The sequence below is a fragment of the Hypomesus transpacificus genome, chromosome 13, assembly GCF_021917145.1.
Source record: "Hypomesus transpacificus isolate Combined female chromosome 13, fHypTra1, whole genome shotgun sequence".
Lineage (NCBI taxonomy): Eukaryota > Metazoa > Chordata > Actinopteri > Osmeriformes > Osmeridae > Hypomesus > Hypomesus transpacificus.
Genome location: NC_061072.1, coordinates 4010065 through 4028702, shown reverse-complemented (window position 1 = coordinate 4028702; position 18638 = coordinate 4010065). Strand labels below are relative to the sequence as shown.

The 18638-nt window shown below is 43.0% G+C and overlaps 1 protein-coding gene across 7 annotated transcripts in view; it reads right to left on the bottom strand.

Moving 5' to 3' along the window:
- Window positions 1–1462: 1462 nt before the first annotated feature.
- ptprea (protein tyrosine phosphatase receptor type Ea) overlaps window positions 1463–18638 on the bottom strand; it is a 49232-nt gene continuing 32056 nt past the window's right edge. For 5 of the 7 annotated variants that reach the window (XM_047031956.1, XM_047031959.1, XM_047031957.1 and 2 more), the window contains 19 exons: window positions 14163–14240; window positions 13544–13637; window positions 12950–13023; window positions 11478–11611; window positions 10842–10932; window positions 8868–8944; window positions 8683–8719; window positions 8047–8144; window positions 7116–7235; window positions 6211–6374; window positions 5969–6104; window positions 5663–5812; window positions 5350–5443; window positions 3705–3781; window positions 3464–3598; window positions 3181–3306; window positions 2761–2912; window positions 2328–2463; window positions 1463–2014 (listed from right to left, as the gene is read on the bottom strand). In XM_047031956.1, the coding sequence (XP_046887912.1) occupies window positions 1940–2014; window positions 2328–2463; window positions 2761–2912; window positions 3181–3306; window positions 3464–3598; window positions 3705–3781; window positions 5350–5443; window positions 5663–5812; window positions 5969–6104; window positions 6211–6374; window positions 7116–7235; window positions 8047–8144; window positions 8683–8719; window positions 8868–8944; window positions 10842–10932; window positions 11478–11611; window positions 12950–13023; window positions 13544–13637; window positions 14163–14235 (2043 nt within the window). In that variant the 5' untranslated portion in view covers window positions 14236–14240 and the 3' untranslated portion in view covers window positions 1463–1939. Of the gene's footprint in view, window positions 2015–2327; window positions 2464–2760; window positions 2913–3180; window positions 3307–3463; window positions 3599–3704; window positions 3782–5349; window positions 5444–5662; window positions 5813–5968; window positions 6105–6210; window positions 6375–7115; window positions 7236–8046; window positions 8145–8682; window positions 8720–8867; window positions 8945–10841; window positions 10933–11477; window positions 11612–12949; window positions 13024–13153; window positions 13296–13543; window positions 13638–14162; window positions 14241–14902; window positions 15009–18638 lie in introns of those variants that run through there. The other 2 variants (XM_047031963.1, XM_047031962.1) reach the window with 2 other exon arrangements.

Sequence of the window (18638 nt, the reverse complement as noted above, 5' to 3'; positions counted from 1 at the left end):
AAGACACAAGGATGGATGAATGAAAGACAGTGAAGAAGGAAAACAGGAAATGCCCACAGTCCAAAGTATACCACCCCTCTGAGGAACATGGTGGAGATGGCGTTGGGACTTTACCTAACCCTGAACACACTGCCAGTGCAACTACAAAGTTTTCATGGCCCAGTGTCCTGAGCTGGACATGAATTTTAACTGACCAGATCCCATCAAGCATTTTACATACTCAACAGGGAAAATGCAAAAGAGGCTGGAACTAAAGGCAGCTGCAGTACAGTCCTGACAAAGCAACTCTAGGTAATGTTTGCTAGGGTCGCACACCTCAGACAGCCCTGTAGACCTCAGATAGTTACTGCAGACCTCAGTCACTGCAGACCTCAGACAGTTACTGCAGACCTGTCACTGCGGACCTCAGACAGTTACTGCAGACCTCAGATAGTTACTGCAGACCTCAGTCACTGCAGATCTCAGTCACCGTAGACCTCAGATAGTTACTCCAGACCTCAGGTAGTTACTGTATACCCCAGACCTCAGTCACTGCTGACCTCAGTTACTGTATACCCCAGACCTCAGTCACTGCAGACTTAAGACAGTCACCGCATGCAACACATATTCTTAAACTGTCCAAGAACCTTTGATGCCCTAAAATGGGGAGACTATTACAAAAGTGCTATAATTTAAAAACAATTATTTTAATATGTATGAAAATACCATAGAAATTAAAGCAGACAGTCTGCACTTTCACCCTCAACACCTCATCAGCATTGCTACTATAGCTTGTCAAACTAAATGTGTGAGAGAACCAAAATAACAGAAAATGTGTCACTGTCCAAGGACTTTTGGTGCTAACTGTATTCAAATGCACTGACTTTGGCAAATACCTCATTTTAACCTTTAAATATGACCCGAAAGGTCAAGTTAATGTTTTCCAGTTACTGTATAAACACTACTGTGCAGCAATACTACATCCTGCCAATAGACACCTTCTAAGAATTTTACGCTTGTATTTTAGGACTACTGTGAAATATAAAATACTGTACTTACAAATACTTTCCAGCAAAATTCCGTGGCAATATGCTTGGCAAATATGTGCTTCGGAGTATGTGCAGTCGTATTAGCAAAGAAATTGCCATTGTCGACAGACAAAAGGCAAACTGAAGTGTTTTTTTGTAGTATTACTTGAATAATACTTTTTCATTTTATTATACATGTGCATTTGCATATCACCTTGCAAGACTGAAAAATATGATTTATGTTTCAGTATTCCGAAACAGTGGTCAGAATTCTGTGATATGCCTTGATGCGTCCTATTGAATGTGGACAAGGGGTTTGAATTGATATCCTTGCTTTGCATATCAGCATGTTCTTTGTGATGTGTTGGAAATGCTTACTTACGTAAGAGCTTCATGTTTGAAATGAGTATCTACGTTATAGACATAAAAGATGAAAGACTAGATAGACCCTCTGATCACAGATAGAAGTTATCAATCATTGTAAGAACACACTTTGACATAAATAAAATATCTTAACATTCGCATTTTGTTCTCCAATTGCAGGACAAAAAATACAGCAAAAATACATAAATACCTTTACAAAAAAGAAAAAAAATATATATTAGGGTGAGTCAAAAAAGAACACTTTGAATAAACAATTATGGTATTATACAACAAAATTAGACCAAGGTTGAAATTCCAGTTGAAATTCTATGACAAAATAAGAAATATAAATGCAGTGAAATATACATTATTCATCTGAGTTTTTAATTTAAAATATTTATCCACGGACAGACACTATATTACAGCGAGGGATGGATGAAGCATTAGTTACAGACAGAAAAAGTGCATAGCAAAATAGAAGATAATTTCACCCGCTAAGTAAAACACAAATTCTAACCAACTGGTATTATAAAAAACAACATTAAACAAACATATTTAAGGCAAAAAGGTCATTTAAAATTGGCATAGTCTGAGAAAATGTCAACAAAGTCTTGTACCACCCGGTAGCAGAAGTCATACTGTTCCTGTGAAAAGTAAAACAAAACAAACAAAGAAAAATATACAATCATTGGACTGAGAGATCTAGTTTGTGGTATCTGTGCATAGGACATATATGAGCTAGGATGTTGTGGTTCCAATATCTTGTATGACTGTTGGCATTAACCAACATAATCCTGTTAGAACTGTGCAGTTATAATCCTTGATAATCTGCTGCATTTACTTATAGATATATAAATGTACATGTGGGGCCATTGAAATGTACAGCATGCAGTGCATCTACTTGCGTTGCTATGCTTTTAGTTCATCCAAATAATTAGCTATGAGACACATACTTACCACTGTTTGGACCATATGGGGCCTCTGCATTCGTAAACTCTTCACAGTCTGGAACACATCCAGCAGCCCCTCAGCCTTGACCCGCTCCAGGATGTTGCTAAGAGCAATGAACGTACCTGTTCTCCCAGCACCAGCACTGCAGACACAGACACAGGCAAAGTGACTCTGCTGCTTTAAGATGACTGCAATAAGAGCGGTCTATGTGTTTGAACTTTGTGGTCATTGAATTTTCATTCCACATCAACTGAAACCATGTCACTGTAGGCCTTTGTTTTGAACAGAGGTCAACTCTTCTAATACTATCATAAGTATAGCAGACCAACCATTCTTCTCTGATAAGTGCCACCAATGACAGTTTGTGTAGCTTGAGCCACAGGTGTATCCAGTGTGTTAGGAGTTTCCGGAATCTACCGCTACTTGCTGCCGTGTTTACCTGCAGTGAACCACAATAGGATGGTTTCCTGACTGCTGCTGCTGCCTCTGCACTGAGGCGATGATGTCGATCATGCCCTTGCCCTCTGCAGGGATGCCAATCTCAGGCCAGCCGTGGAAGTGGAAGTGCCTGACCAGTCTTGTTTGCTTCTCCTGGGAAATCACATCAGCAATTCACAGTTACAAAATTAATTTGTATTTATTAAGTATGTTTAATTCAGTATTTTTTAAATATTTTGTTAAAACCTAGACAACCGTAAATGACATTTCCCCCCACCACTGGGATCACTAAAGTCTCTCTACTCTACTCTCTCTCCAAAGATGACATTTTACAATGCTAATATGAGTCACAACATTCTACCATTTTACCAGTCACATCTAACATTCTTTATCTACCGATAGTAGTATCTTATTTGCTTACCGGGCCAAAAGTGAGGACCAAGTCTCGTAGACTAAAGGTGTCACACAAAGTGTCCCCTTTCATCTCTATGCTGTAGTCCCCATAGGTGACAGAATCCTCTGTGGACCAGTACTGCAAACACTTTTCCTGCCAAGACAAGACATTGAACAATGCAGTGTTCTGTGATGGTAACTGTATTGGACACGCCACAAACCTACAGTAGAGCACCATGCACTTGCAGGAAGAATGTATGTTAGGCCTGGTGGAAGTGTAGTCTGGCCTGGGGACTGGAGGAGCAGCCCACCTGCTCTCTCTCCTGGAGCTCTGTCAGCATGACAATGGAGTGACACTTCCACTCCCACACCATCCTCCAGAAGTCCTCCACTGTGTGGGACAGAGGGCCCTGGGTGGCTATGAAGTAGTCCTTCTGCCTGTAGCCCTGACCCAGCCCAAACACACAGCGCCACCCATTACCTCTGGTCACAATTAAATCATGCTAATCTGACAACACAGACAAATCAAATTGAGAGATCGGAGATGCTTACGTCGATGAAAGATGCATTGACGTAATCTGTGAACTCCTGCCCTCTTCTCATGGAGAGAATCACTCTGTTGAAGTCATCTGAGGAGAAAGGTTTTAAAAAGAAGTGTGGTGTATTTATCACATTTTTAGTGGAAAGGATTGATTGCAGAAAGTTCTGCTGATTTCTTGGGGGGGGGGGGGAATCAGATAAGCTATTCTGCTGTTGCTGGCAATTTATAAATACATTTTGTTATCTCATTTAGACACTAGGGGGTGAATCCAGATCTATTTCCTGACAATTGCCTGACAGGCAAGAGTTATGATGACTCGCCATAATCTTCATAGAGATTCAAACCTAAGGTTGGCCACAGAAACAAATGGCTTTCCATGCCTACATCAGCACTCACGCTATTGCACGCTTCCTTCCAAAGGTAGATCAAAGTGAAGGGATTTGATAAAAAATCTAATTTGGTATTTTTTTTAAATTGTGAACACAATCTAATCAGGCACTCCTAATCCTCCACGAGTCAAAAACATAAAAAGAGGAAACACTGTGACTACACAGGTTCAGCTGGAGAACGTCCAGGGGCCTCATGTATAAAGGATTGCGCAGCTTTCATACCAGAAGATGGCGTACCGCCAAAACTCGAAAAGTACCTACGCACAGAAATATTTACATGTACAAAACCGGTCGTACACCAGGTCCTGCGCACCTTTCCTTTATAAATCACAATCAACGTGAGATTGACCGCACGTGAACGAGCCACTGACCCCGCCTTGCCTCCTCCCATAAATTAATATGCAGATGGACTATAAATGAGCTCCTGAGGTCATTTCTTTGTCTGAAATACCGTATTTCTTCGAATGAACGCCGCCCTCGAATAAACGCCGCACCAAAAATGAACATTATTTAGAAGAAATACGGTAAGATGGCTAAACACGCATAAAAGAAAAAAATCACTGACTGTGAGATCGAGGTTCTGACAACAGAGGTGGAGGCGAGAAAATGTGTCCTGTTTGGCGGCCTGTCATCAGGTATTAGCAACAAAAGAAAGTCGGCGGAGTGGAAAACTGTCACTATTTGCGCCCTTTCTTGTTTTTAACCTGTAGTACTTTGATATTTAGCTCAAGGTTAAGTGCATTACAAATAAAATAATAATTATTATTATAGGGCCATAAATGCTGTGGGTTCGGAGAACTGGACCATAGCAGAAATTAAGAAGAAATGGTCCGATGTAAAACTTTAAATGAAGAAACGGGTAGTGGCGCATTGTAACAGCATGTCAGCTATATGGTTAGAGTGACATGCACTTCCTGAGTGATTTTGTTGTTCGTTTGACACCCTCAAGTTTAACAGAAGTTATTAAATGGTGGCGAAAAAAAAATAAGGCTATATAGCTTTTCTCGTTTGGGTTTTGGCATTTTGATGGAATCATCCACATTAATGATAAAACTTAAATTTTTATGTTATTTGAATAGTCTACGTCATAAACATAGTAGTGGAAACTCTAAATTGTAATGAAAAGACCCAGACAAGACTTTGCGGACGGTCCGCACATTCTCACGTCAAGTAAATCTTTATACATCACAAAGTGTGCGTGAAAACCAGCGTGCGCAAGCTTTTTGTGCGAACGCAACATTTAAACATGAGGCCCCTGGTTCCTTACATGGAATGATCTGGAGGACTCGGTTCTTCTTCATGTTGGCAGGCAGATTCCCCGTCCTCATGTTCTCCTTCATGATTCGCATGTTGGTAAGTTTCTTGGGAACACAGAAGAGGTCAGTGGTATGAAGTAGTGGGCAAGCTGTCAATGTACCAACCGCCCCCTTCTCCTCCCCATGCCGCCCCCCCCACCCCCTCTCCCCGTATCACTGCTCATTGTATGGTGGGCGTACAAACAAACCTTTTGGATACAATGTGGCACGATACCGATTCTTGTGGTCTCCTGTCTCGTGTCAGAATGTGTGAGGTAGGCTCACCTTGAACTCCTCCTCCAGGCCCACTCTGTCGAGGGGAGCCGAGGTGTTGTGGAGTTTGTGCAGGTGTCCTTCCAGAGAAGACACGTCCAGCTCAGTGTCCCCGTAGAGGTAGTATTCCAGCAGGGCCTGGTAGATGAAGGAGTGCTGCATCTGGGGAAAACCACAAGGGGACAGTGAGACATCTCTTCCAGGACACCGATGTCCCCACGGAAATGCAGTCTAAGCAGGAAGGATGGCGCGGCCTGAAAGCGTGATGTCTCATGGGAGGAAGCCATGTCTCACGACAGGTTCTTCCTTCCTACTCACGTCTGTCTGGACCAGCTGAGAACGCTGGTCTCGTATCTTGGAGACAAAACCAAAGACGTCGACCTTCTGCTCCAGGTGCATCATGTCAATCATGCCGTCGATGACGATGAAGGTGCCTGTTCGGCCTACGCCAGCGCTGTGGAGGAATGTGTTTCGAAGGTAACGTAACGTTCTAGGTTACTATGATTCTTCCCCTATCCCACCCTCCCACCTCCAGTCCATAGCAGCCCCTCACACTGTACCTGCAGTGGACCACAATGGGTCCAGCGAAGGAGGGGTTGACCAGCTTGACCTTCTTGAGGAACTTGAGCATGCCGATGGGAGAGAAAGGAACCCCAAAGTCTGGCCAGCTGGTGAAGTGCAGCTGGGTGACCAGGCGTGGGGTCTTGGACGTGTCGCTGGCCTGCTGCTCTTGGGAGGGGGATAAGTTAGAGAGAGTGGGGAGAGAAAGAGATCAATAGCACAAGCATCTTTTATGCTACTCTGAAAATCAACCCTGGTTAGGCCTTCTCTGGTTAGGCCCTCCCATTAAAGACCATGGCAGCCATTCACCACTTCACAATGATGGTTTACAAAACCGCTGATAAAATAAGAAGGTTAGAGCTCTGTAACTCCTGGTTCTCAGAGTACTTTAGTAATGCCCTCATTTGAAAACAGAACACCTTGACCAACACCCCCCCTCCCCCGGCATCCAAATGATAACCTTTCCATCGCAAAGCACAGAACTTTCTGTCCTTATATCCTCCCCCCCCCCCCCCAGTTCAGAATCCCGCCATGAAAGTTTGCACAGACAAGGAATTTACTTTGGCAGGAAGGTGTAAACAATCAACATATAAGAATCTTAACTTAAATATGTGGTCTACCTATACTAAAGGTACAAAGTCTCAAATATAAATGAATAATAATATATATGAATAAAATAAAGAATATGAAATATTAAATGGCCATAATATACAATATAACAATACAAATAGTATAACAAATTCAAATAGTGCATCATTCGACCCCCATTCGATGCTCCCCTCGGGGGGTCGTATCCCACAGTTTGAGAATCCCTGCCTGAGGTCATGTGCCCCGGCAGAGCCACTCGTAAAGCACCTTCCCTCCTCATCACTCGAGACATCTGACATCTGATGAAGAAACTCACGTATTGAACACAGAACTTGCGTATGGTGTAGTCCACCAGGACTGTGAAGTCTTCCACAGCCACGCGGATGTTGCCATAGGTCCAGCAGCCCTGATCGGGCCAGTACTGGTAACATTTGTCCTGCAGGGAGAGAGGAACATGGTGAACACATGTAGCACACAAACACACACACACACACACACACACACGTGCAACCTGCTCACACAACACACAAAGGTTCAACCATCCCTAGCACACACCGACACACAATAACTGAATGCAAGCGTGACAACGCACATGCACACATGCACACATGCACACATGCACACATGCACACATGCACACATGCACACATGCACACATGCACACATGCACACATGCACACATGCACACATGCACACATGCACACATGCACAAACATAACCATTACATGAACTGAACTATGTCTTGTGCATTTACAGTAATTATGGCACTGATGTATCTCCACAGAGGACAGCACACCTTCCCAGTAGCATTCAAGTACACACTTAGAGATCCACACTTCCTGTTCTTACCGCACACATGCATGCATAATTGTGTATAACGGTTAGAAAAAGAACACCACAACACTTCTGTAAGCTGTCTGATAGTATTGCTGCTCCTTACCAGCTCCTGACAGTGGGGAAATAGTATATGCTCTAAAAGGTAGAGTGCATTAACCACAACATGGCTGCTATGACACTGCATAAACACTGTTAGAATTCACAGCTAGGCAGGAATTTGTCAAGGGAAGAAAGTCACTGTAAAATATTTTTCCTGTCTATTCTCTCTCTCTGTTTCTTTCTGTGCAGGGAAGCTTAGCTGTGAATATACAATACATCTTCATCTTGCTGTTGACAGACCAGACTCCAGAGCGTCAGACTCTTTTTATGCCGGCCACTAGAGGGCAGTACAACACCAGAGCAACACAAACCTCCTTCCTCTCTTTGAGGTTTGTCAGCATCACTATGGTGGCCACCTTCTGCTCCCATATCATCCGCCAGAAATCTGCAACTGTGTCCTGCTTCGGTCCTGAAAAATGAGTTATTAATTAAGTTATTTAGAAATGAAGGTAAGTGGCGGTGACATACATTTTGTGTTTGCAAAGTTTGCTGTTTCAGTTGTTGTGGTGTTGATTCTCAGTGTTTCTCGATTATTGGGCAGAGTGATCAGATGCATTTTAAATAAAAGATTAATTGGCCAAATATGTCTTTACTTTATCACAAAAACCTACATTTCATTGTTTTTGGCCCTGGCATAAAATAACAAGCTAACAATTTCATTAAATCATATCATCAGCACATGGGAAAGTGTGAACGAGTTCTAGTCAGGTGAAATCACTCTATAATTCTGGATTATAAGAGCAGAGTAATTACTATAAAAGGGGGGACTTGTATTATATTGAATATTATTATTTCCAGTTATTTCTTATCCAGTATACCATGGAAACATGTTAAAAAAGATCTAAAAATACTGAAGCGGCTAACTTTGCAAAACACACAATTTGTCACTGCCAATACTTTTGGCCACGACTGTAGATTGCAGTCGAAACTGCTTACAGTAGCCTCACCTTGTGCTGCGATGAATTTGTTCTTTTCTGTGTACCCCTGAATTTAAGACAAAAAGAAGTGGAATTGTTTACCATCTGTTTATCAACCAATCTCTGTCTCTCTGTCTCTCTGTCTGTCTCTCTGTCTGTCTCTCTGTCTGTCTCTCTGTCTGTCTCTCTGTCTGTCTCTCTGTCTCTCTACTCACATCAATGAAAGAAGCGTTCACGTAGTCTGAACAGGGGTTTCCCTCCAGCTGAGTCAGCACCACTCTGGACTGGTCATCTGCTCATGAGACAAACACACTTTAGACAACAACATACATTAACAACACAGGCAAACAGAACAGCTCAAATCTTCAATGGCCGCCATGCATTTCGGTTTACAAAAACACATTCGAGTGGAACTTGAAGTGGTCACAGGTGAGTAAATTAAACTAGGAACTAGGAAGGAGAGAGAGAGAAACAGAGAGAGAAAGACAACTCTAAGTGATACATTATGCACAGGAAGCCGGTGAGACCTCAAATCTATCACTCTGGGGTGTGAATTCTGTCTTTCTCAGTCGTTCTCTCCTCTGTACTCTGCTAGCCCTCCTATTGTGTTTGGTTCAAATTTGACCCTTTTTGAAGTTTAGATGCATGAAAAACACCAAATTTTTTTCTGATCAAAACAAGGCTTCATTAATGCCTCCAGGGTGGTCTACTGAATAAAATCTTACACAATTTGATCAGTTTTTTTTTTTTTTTTTTATACCTATAAAAAAAAGTTACATCTGTGGTGTTGTGGGTCAAATTTGACCTGGTAGTAATTCTGGGTGGTTTAACCAGGGAAATAAATAGTAAATGTTGCCAAATCATCATAAATAACTAAAAGGTCTACAACACATAAATACTATGAATAATTGTGTATTATTGTGTAAAATAATACAAATCATGTTTCATGCCACTAAATCGCATTGACTTGAATTCAATTGTAGCATGCAGCAAATACTATGATCCCACACACACACACCCATCCCACTCTGTCTTTCACTCACATCCTCAACCCGCCCACCGACCTTCCCTCCATCCGCCCCACCAAACACCCACCCACACCCACATCTCTCTGTCCCTACAGCTGTAGAGCGGTATATAGGCTTGGACTTTCTCACACTTTATTACCAACATCTCACCGCACCATGTGCACAAACATGAAAATACCATTTAATCTCTCATATTGAATACTTTTTTTGCTCTTATTATTTTGGGAACCCTTTCATTGTCATAGATGTGACAAAGGTTTTTTCAATTGGGGAGTGGTAACATAATTTTGATAAGACTTTCTTTGAGCTCTTACCCACATCCTATTCTGAAGCAGCATATAAGTGAAGCCTAGTTCAGGCATGGCACTCTACACCTCACCCATTGGCCCACGTCCGATAAGGCGACATTATAAGGCTGCAAGGATACTTCTACACTCACTCCCGGTTGTTGTATTATTGTGCTGCTGCTGCCCTCCACATTTCCCATCTCCCCATATTGTCTGTGTGTTACTATCCTTCAGGTGGGATTATTTCAAATTCATATTGCCAAAGTCAAACCTATTTTCATGTCCATGGTTATCAATTAATGCTAAAATCTTGGCTGAATTGTAGTTGTCAACATTAGCAAAGGATATCTCACAGTCTATAGAAATATCCTTACTGACCAAAATGGAGGGAAGACTAGTGTTTGTGAATAGTCGGAGGGTGATTGCCACATTGCCATTGCCACATTGTCAACATTCAATGCTTACCTGGTGTACCTTCCTGGGTTATACAAATCAAACTATGAGGCCCCTGTCTTTGGAATGACATTATCATAACCCTCTTTTCATGGTCTCATAAATAATTTCCCTGTTCTGTACATCATAACTAAATAGAATAGATAAATGGTGCCTTTTTTGTGCATAAAACGTGCACATTGTAAGTTCAATATAGTCTAAGGTACGTAAAATTCAAGTAATATATATTTAACTATGGATATGGATGGCTAATATGTTACTTGGCAGATAAAACTTTTCATTGGATGATATTTTTTGCTCTAATTCAGTACTTGTCAATGTATTCAATCACGGGTCAATTTTGACCTGCGAACACCAAAGGTGTAAACACTTTTTTAACACAATAGGAGGCTACAAGCGCTCAGAGCAGAGCGCTACTCACATGGTAGAATGTTGGGGTATCTATTCTTGTCTTTGTTCTCCTCCTTGTTGGCCTCGTCGCACGTTCCCTGGGTGTAGCCGCTGGGCAGGCACTGAAACACAGCAACGCACTACAGTCACTTCTGTCACTTCTGTCACAGGTGTCATGACAGGTTTATATTTGCACACTTCCATGGAAACTGTCCAGACTGACTTACAGCCGCTGAGAGTGCATTCTATGGTTCTTTGTCCAGCTTGAGGACTTCCTCTACAGCTAACAATAAAAAGTAAATTTAAAGGCAGCACTTCCTCAATGTGAGGAAATACTTAGAATTCATACTGGTATGCAATATAAAGTCTGTGAATCATTGGTTCTGATTACTGGCTAGGTTGACCCATAGCCCTGAATAGAATCGTGATTTATCATAAATGCATGATGCGTTTGTCAAACACACATTTTCCTGACCATTCATGCAAGTGACACACACACACACAGCCCTAAACAAGCACCTAGCAGCTAATAACTTTAAACAATCACATCACCACAGCTCTACAGCCTTTTCTTTATAGTCACAAAAATACTAAATCCAAAAGTGCAGGAAGCTGTACAGAAGGTGGGGTGGTGGTGGTGGTCGGGGGGTTGGGGGGGGTCACCTACGTTGAACTCCTCCCTGAAGAGCTTGCCATCGTCAGCAGAGCGGAGCCGGAACTCTTCCTCCAGGCAGTCCACGGGGATGGGGAGGTAGGTCCTGGAGGCCGTGGGGGATCTGGGGAGCAGCACCACAGTCTGTTCTGTAAGAGGGGGAGGGGAGAGGAGAGAGGAAAGGAGAGGAGGGGGGTTGAACAGCTGTCTATAACTACGGGTCTTCTCACACAGGAAGATGCACTGATTGGGTTAAATGTACTTGACGATCGACCCATCGGAAACAGCAAAATCGACTGAGATTGAGTACAAATTTACTTGTATGAATTATCCACCAGTATCCCATTGCAGTGCTCTGTACTACAAACGCTTAAGATGCTTGACACTGAACCATGACGGAGAACTTCTTCCAGAGATTGTGATTTAAAAGGCTGTTAGAAATCTAGACTCCACAGCAACAAGCCACATTCTACACCACAGGAAACATCACCGTACCCTAATAGCCCCACTGGTTAACGATTAAGGACTTTAAAGAGGTCAAAATAACATAGATTTCCATAAAGAGTTGTTTTAGTGACAGGAGGGATCATTATCGTCCATCCAGTACTGTAGTACAGTAGCTAACCTCGTGGAAAGGCTGTGTGCAACGCCGTAGCAACACACACACACACACGCACACACAGCCAGCATGTCTTCAGCTTTTCAAAATAAGCATCAAGAGGTTAAAGTTACACACCATAAAGGTTTGTGCTATCAGATAGAAAAATCTTCCACCTTCTCAAATTACCTCTCACATTTAAACAACGCCTACTTCAATACAAGCTGAAGCAGGGCTGGAATTCACACAGGCACTCCTTCATAATGTTACACATCCAACATTGTGAGGGACGCCAAAATGTTTTCTCTCAAGACAAATCAGCAGTGGAATCCCTGTTGCTGTGGATGCATGCTCCTTTGCTGTGGCTGTTCACATGAAACTTGACCAAGGGGTCAGGTTTGAACTTGACTGTTCAAACCTCACCCTATTCAACTGGTTATCCGATAGAGTACCTTGACATTGCAAATACATCAGATGCTCTCAAGTGACTTGCTCATTTTAAACAATATATTTATACAAGTACCTACAGTGATAGTTACAAAGTTGTTACAGTGATTGTTACAATGTCGTTATATTAATGGTTAACATGTAAAGGTTAACATGTAAAACCTTCTAAGCCTGAACTAGGTTATGTCAATGTAGGTGATGTAAATGTTATGTACTCATACTGTTATAATTTCTGATTTTAAAGATTGATGTGCCATTTATTCGTGCTCTTCTTCACGGTGTCTAACCAGGAAGTTGAACCCAACCACAACCATGAGATGGAACCCCTGCACACACACACACACACACACACACACACACACACACACACACACACACACACACACACACACACACACACACAGACAGAATGTGGGTATATGTGTATGTGCGTGAAACCAACCTGGCTCTTCCAAAATGCCATTCGGTATCTTCTTGTCGACTGTGGTGACAACAGCCTTTCTCTGGTTTCTTAACCTGTCAAAGAAAATAAAGAATGATGAGACAGAAAGACAGAAGAAGTGAGAGAAACAGATAGACACTAAGTGAAGATTGAACTTCATAAAAACACCCACAGATGCAAAAGGAAAACAAACATTTCTCCTACCATTTGAAGTTTGAAAAGTTGTTCTTTCTCATTAGAGGCCAGACTTGGAGCCCACAGACTCTAGAACTGAAGGTAGAAGCTGCCGTGTGGAACTAACTGTGTTTGTCTGTCTGCCTGCTTTCAGTTTAAACAGCGTGAGCAAGGCTAGCTTCCTGAACGGGCTCCGCCTCTATGACTAAGGAGGAAAGGTGACATCACACATATGCCCTGCCCCTTCCCTCTCTGTATGTCTGTATGTGTGTGTGAGTGTGTGTGTATTCCTATTCACACAATGTATGACCTTTTGGCCATTATCTGTGAGTGTGATTTAGTGTAATTCTACAGCATTTGTTTGCATTCTTATTTCCATGCCTACATGGAGGCAGTGAATGTATGATTGTGTGGCCTTACCTGTGAAAGTACCAGGCCAGGAGCACAATGATGACCAGCAGCAGGGAGAGAACCAGCAGAGTGGGGAGGATGTGCTGGCTCTGGTGCTGGTCCTCTGGAGAGACAGGGAGGAAGCAGAGAGTCAACACCCAGCCAGGAAGAGGTCCGGGGGGGGGGGGGGGGTCGGGGAATGGGTCTGAATTATAGTTGGCAAGGCCCAACTAGGCCCACCATTATTATGGTCTGGACACAAGCCTGATTTAAGAACTCACCTCAGAAGTATTTTGTCTACCCAGATAGGTATCAGGGGCCACACAAGCTCATTTCAAGCTGGCAGTAACTCTGCAGCAGAGGTGTGGCCTTAGAGGCCAGACTAGGAGGAGGTTTCCACAGCTAGTATTTGTCTCAGTTTAAGAAGGAGCACAACAAGCTCCAAATTACTGTCCTCAATCTGTTGTTGCTTTACTATGATCCGGTAAAGACTGCAAAAAGAGACCCTTGTCAAATATCAGCAGACATGCCGGTCATAGACTGTATAGGCAAGCACAACAGCAACAACTGACAAGGGAACCTGTGTGATTGTGTTGTATAAGCGTGGTGTTCAGAATCACGTTGGGATGAGGTATGTTTGTGTACTTACCACTGGTTTTGTTTCCACTGGAAGAGTAATTGGGTGTTATTGTGGTTGCCACCAAAAACAGAACTGGGATCATTGTGACTGCAGAAAAACAGAGTGAGAAAAAGTATTTGTTAGCCACCGGACATGTTTATGCAGCTGTTTTCACAAGGAAAAACATTGTGTTGTGATTGAGGATACATGGCTACCATAGGCATGGTTTATTCATGAGTATCTTGAGTGCTGAGTCAGTGCATGTGTGTCTGTGTGAGGACGAACCACATCAACAATGAGTCTTGTCATGTCCCAAACACTGGAACAAGCTCCCCACAGTGTAATAACATACATGTCCACTAGGAGGCCCCACAGTTCTACAGACCAAGAGGCAATCCTCACCCATGCTTAAAAATGTGTCAATTCATTCAAGATAAATACCAGATTTATCAAAACCAGACCAGCAGGAACATTTTCAATTCCCAAGAGAAAAGCAGAGAATAAAAAGGCTAGAAAAAAAATACTTTTTGACTTACTGATGTATTTTCAGATGAGATTAGTGTTAGTTTTTGCTTCACAGCTCTCACAATAGCAGTATTCATCAAACGGGCATGAGTCAATTACTAATAAGAACAGGAGTGGTGTTCCAATCGGTTTATAGCCGTTCTTCACTGATGGAATAAGCTACGCTGCCGCAGTTCTCACACGTTTGAGCTTGAGCGCACAGGCGTTAGCACCGGGTCAGACATGGAGCAGAACAGAAGCATCACCTGGTGCTAAGCAACGAGCGAAAGCTGAGACTGGTCCATGGGAGGGAGGCAGCACGCCCCGATCCACGCAGCAATCCTGGCCTTCTCCTTCTCCCACCACCTTGTAGCATTCTCACTAAGCTAGGCCTCAAGGATTGGGCACGGACAAGCACTTTAGCCGGCTCATTCCAGTCATTTCCAAGTGGGAGAGAGATAACACCACAGATAGCCAGCTGCCGGTAGGGTGTGACAGACCTGCAGCCGCAAAAACACAGGGAGAGGAGATGACTTGGCGCTCTACTGTCCCCCTGCTGCACAGTCTCCTGTCACCTCCCCGGCCTGACAGGACACCAGAGGAGGAGGAGGCGTGCCCCACCCTGGCCCAGGGCGGACCAATGCAGCAGACGGGTCAATACTGAATATCTCCTTGAGGGGGGTGGGCAGAGGGATTAATAAACCCAGACACGCCACAGACACTGTGAAGACATGAAGAGAGAGGTATCTCCCCCTATCTATCTCCCCCCCTTCTTTCCCTCTCTGCCCATCATCAGTTTCCCCTGCAGACGTCGGGCTGGGATCAACGGCTGGGGGTAGGGGTGGGGGCCTGGACATGTCCACACTGATGGAGAGTCCCACAGCTAGAGGTCAATGTGCAATGTTCCTAGAGTACTTGTCTCTCCTGGATGAATCCCCTGGGAGCGTGTGAGTGTTGGACATGATTTCTTCCCATGCTGGATCTCCCTATTATCTTGTGTTTGTCAAAGCTCTAGTAAAGTTCTCAGGCCCTCATGTACGTACATTTGCAAACGTAGCGTTATTAGCGCCATGGCCAACCCGCAGATTGCGCACGCTGTGATACTTCAGTGTACGTCGTATTTACGAAACCGGCAGTTCATTGGGTAATCAGCGCCTGTCTCCGCCCACTACCATAAATTAAGAGCATTTAAACGCAAAGCGCAATTGAATGGGCCTCCTTCTCTCTTTCTATCATAGATCAGCCACCAAAGTGAAAACAGCGAAAACAATGATTTAGTGATAACGAAATTGATGTGCTTGTTCATGAAGTAACAGCAAATTTAAATATAATAAAAGGCCGGAATTCTACACCGACACAAAAAAATGCAATCTGGACCGAAATTACAAATTCCAACTGTTATAAAAACTGTTATATTGCATGGTAGCCTGATGTTGTCATACTCATAATTCTAGTCAGCCAGTCTGAAACCGCTCCATTGGGCTGTGAGTATGGGGCGTGATTCAACCGAACTCGTAAAAAAAATGCCTCTTCGCTCAATTGGATATACCTACAACCAACCAATCAGTTGATAATCTGTTCATCGTATAAAGCCCGCCCTGACAATTTGGTTGGTCCGCCCAGCTCCTGCTCATACTTTTTCCCCAACCGAGCGATCCCAGACCCAACTTCCCGACCAAATCTTTTTGTGGGCGGGGCTAAATTGGGCTGGCAGCCAGGCTAATTGCATGGATGCTTAATTCAAATCCAGCCATAGGCAATTTTTGTTGTTGTTGACAGAACGGTTTATAGTCTTCTGGGTGATCCCAGTGTAACTATCTATTATGTCAATTTTACAACATTTTGCCATTTTAAAGAAGGATTCCGGAATCTACCAATATATTTTGTACATATATTTAAAATATATTCTACCATGTATTAAACATACCTGTGACACTATATCTTTACATATATTACCAATACATTTTCCCATATAAATCGGAATACATTATGGTGGTATTTATAAAAAAAAAGGCATACATTTCGGGATATATAAACACATATATTATATATTCATGTTCAATATGTTGCATTTGTATTGTAAAATATAAAATCCCATATATGGAAATATATTGCCTAATATATCACGTGATATTTTCCCATATATTGCAATATATTTTTATTCCATAAGGGTCTTACCCCTCAACCATTCACCCCATGCCACACACAAACCTCCATCTTTGTCTGTGGAGGTGGATTCTTGTTTTGCAGAGCCAATTGTCTGACAGCATAGCAGCCCTTCAACCCCCCCCAGCACTGAACTCCCTCTCCTCAGCCTCCCTCCTCCAGCTCTCCTAGCCAGTCATGAGGACTTCCAGCAGCTCTCCAAGCCTCTTGCAGGGTTTTTCCCCCACCGTCATAACAGCATGGTGATGTCAGCTCCCACCCTCCCTTCTCTCCTAAAAGGGATTCCACCTCACAGACCTTTAGACAAGGGGAACACCAAGACATCTATGATGTCAGAACTCAGATATCCAAGTTGAGTCAAAGACGTCCTCGCAATGTAGATTTCTATATCCATGTCCGTGAGCATCGAGCACGCAACATACGCAAAGGCTCATGGGTAATCAGCCAACGTGTCTCTTCCTCCTAGGGACCAACCAGGACGCATCTCCCTCTGCTGCTCTCTCAGTCCTTCCTCTCATCTCCTCCAGCCCAAACCAGCCACCCACATCCCCTCTCTAATTAGACTGATGCTATTTGTCGCTCCAGCATGTTTCTGTGGGCAAATAAATCAATCAGTTTCACAATGTGTTTACCGTCATCAGTTTATGGTTCCATCTCGATGAAGTACCCAGCAGTCCGTCACCGACTACCATCAGCGGAAATGGGTCACAGGATATTTAGGCTACTTCAAGGTGTCCTTATTCTCCACTGAAAGGCACTGCATATGACCCTGGGTAAGGACATTGTCCCGGCTGGTGGGCTGGTATGTGCTGGGTTAGTCAGGCAGACACAGAGGCCTGTGTGCTGTCCTGCTGCTCCCTGGATAAGGCTGGCCACCCAGTCACAGCCAGCATGGCAACATCCTCTGTACTGACAGGAGTTAGGTTTCCTGAGAGACAAAACTGTTGTTTTGTTGAGGAGATAAGGAATTCTCCCTGAGGCCAAGTTTCAGTCCACTGTAAACAGACCAGTCTACAATATCAACTAAATAATTGGGGAGCTAAATAAAAGGGGAACCATGACTGAGACTGTGGCATTAACATGCTCAAAATTGAATAAACAAATGTACTACTTTATATTGTATAATATGTTAATGGCTTTGTTGACATATACGCTAATATCATAATACGCTCATCATAATCTTAATTGTATATGAATGTATTAATGATGTACAGTAACTGAGTGTTAACTAAGAAATTACATAATAAGATGTATTGTCTATACAATAGTGCTTATTGTTCATTATTTCAATCGGCTTTCTGGCATCCAGTCCACTGTGACAATGTTACTGAGAGGTGTCAGAGTTTGCATAAAATACCAGAATCACAATAAACAATGCAATAATGTTTTAGGCTGTATAGTGAAAAATAAACTGTGTATAAAGTAATTTATTTATAAGAAGGCTACTTCAGAGTTACACACAGCCTTATGGCATGCATGCATGTACACACACACCTGTTAAGTGTGGCGTTGTGTGAGTCACAGTTCAGGCCCTGCTGATTACACATCTACCTCCTCTAAATACCTGCTTCCATCTGAGAACAGCCCACCTCAACCTCTCATCCTGATCTCATCCTCTCCTCTCTCACAAACACAACAGTGGACACCACTACAAAGACATTTCAGACTGGCTCAGACACAGCATTTTATATGTCAACATGGCAGACGCAGTGTTGATGTTTTGACCTGGTCTTTACTGAAACCCGCAGTTCACTGTACAGAAGAAACAACGTGGTGAAAAGATCCTTTTGTCTAACAGTCTTTGCTTCTGCACTGATTTTGTAGAGTCTCGCTTGT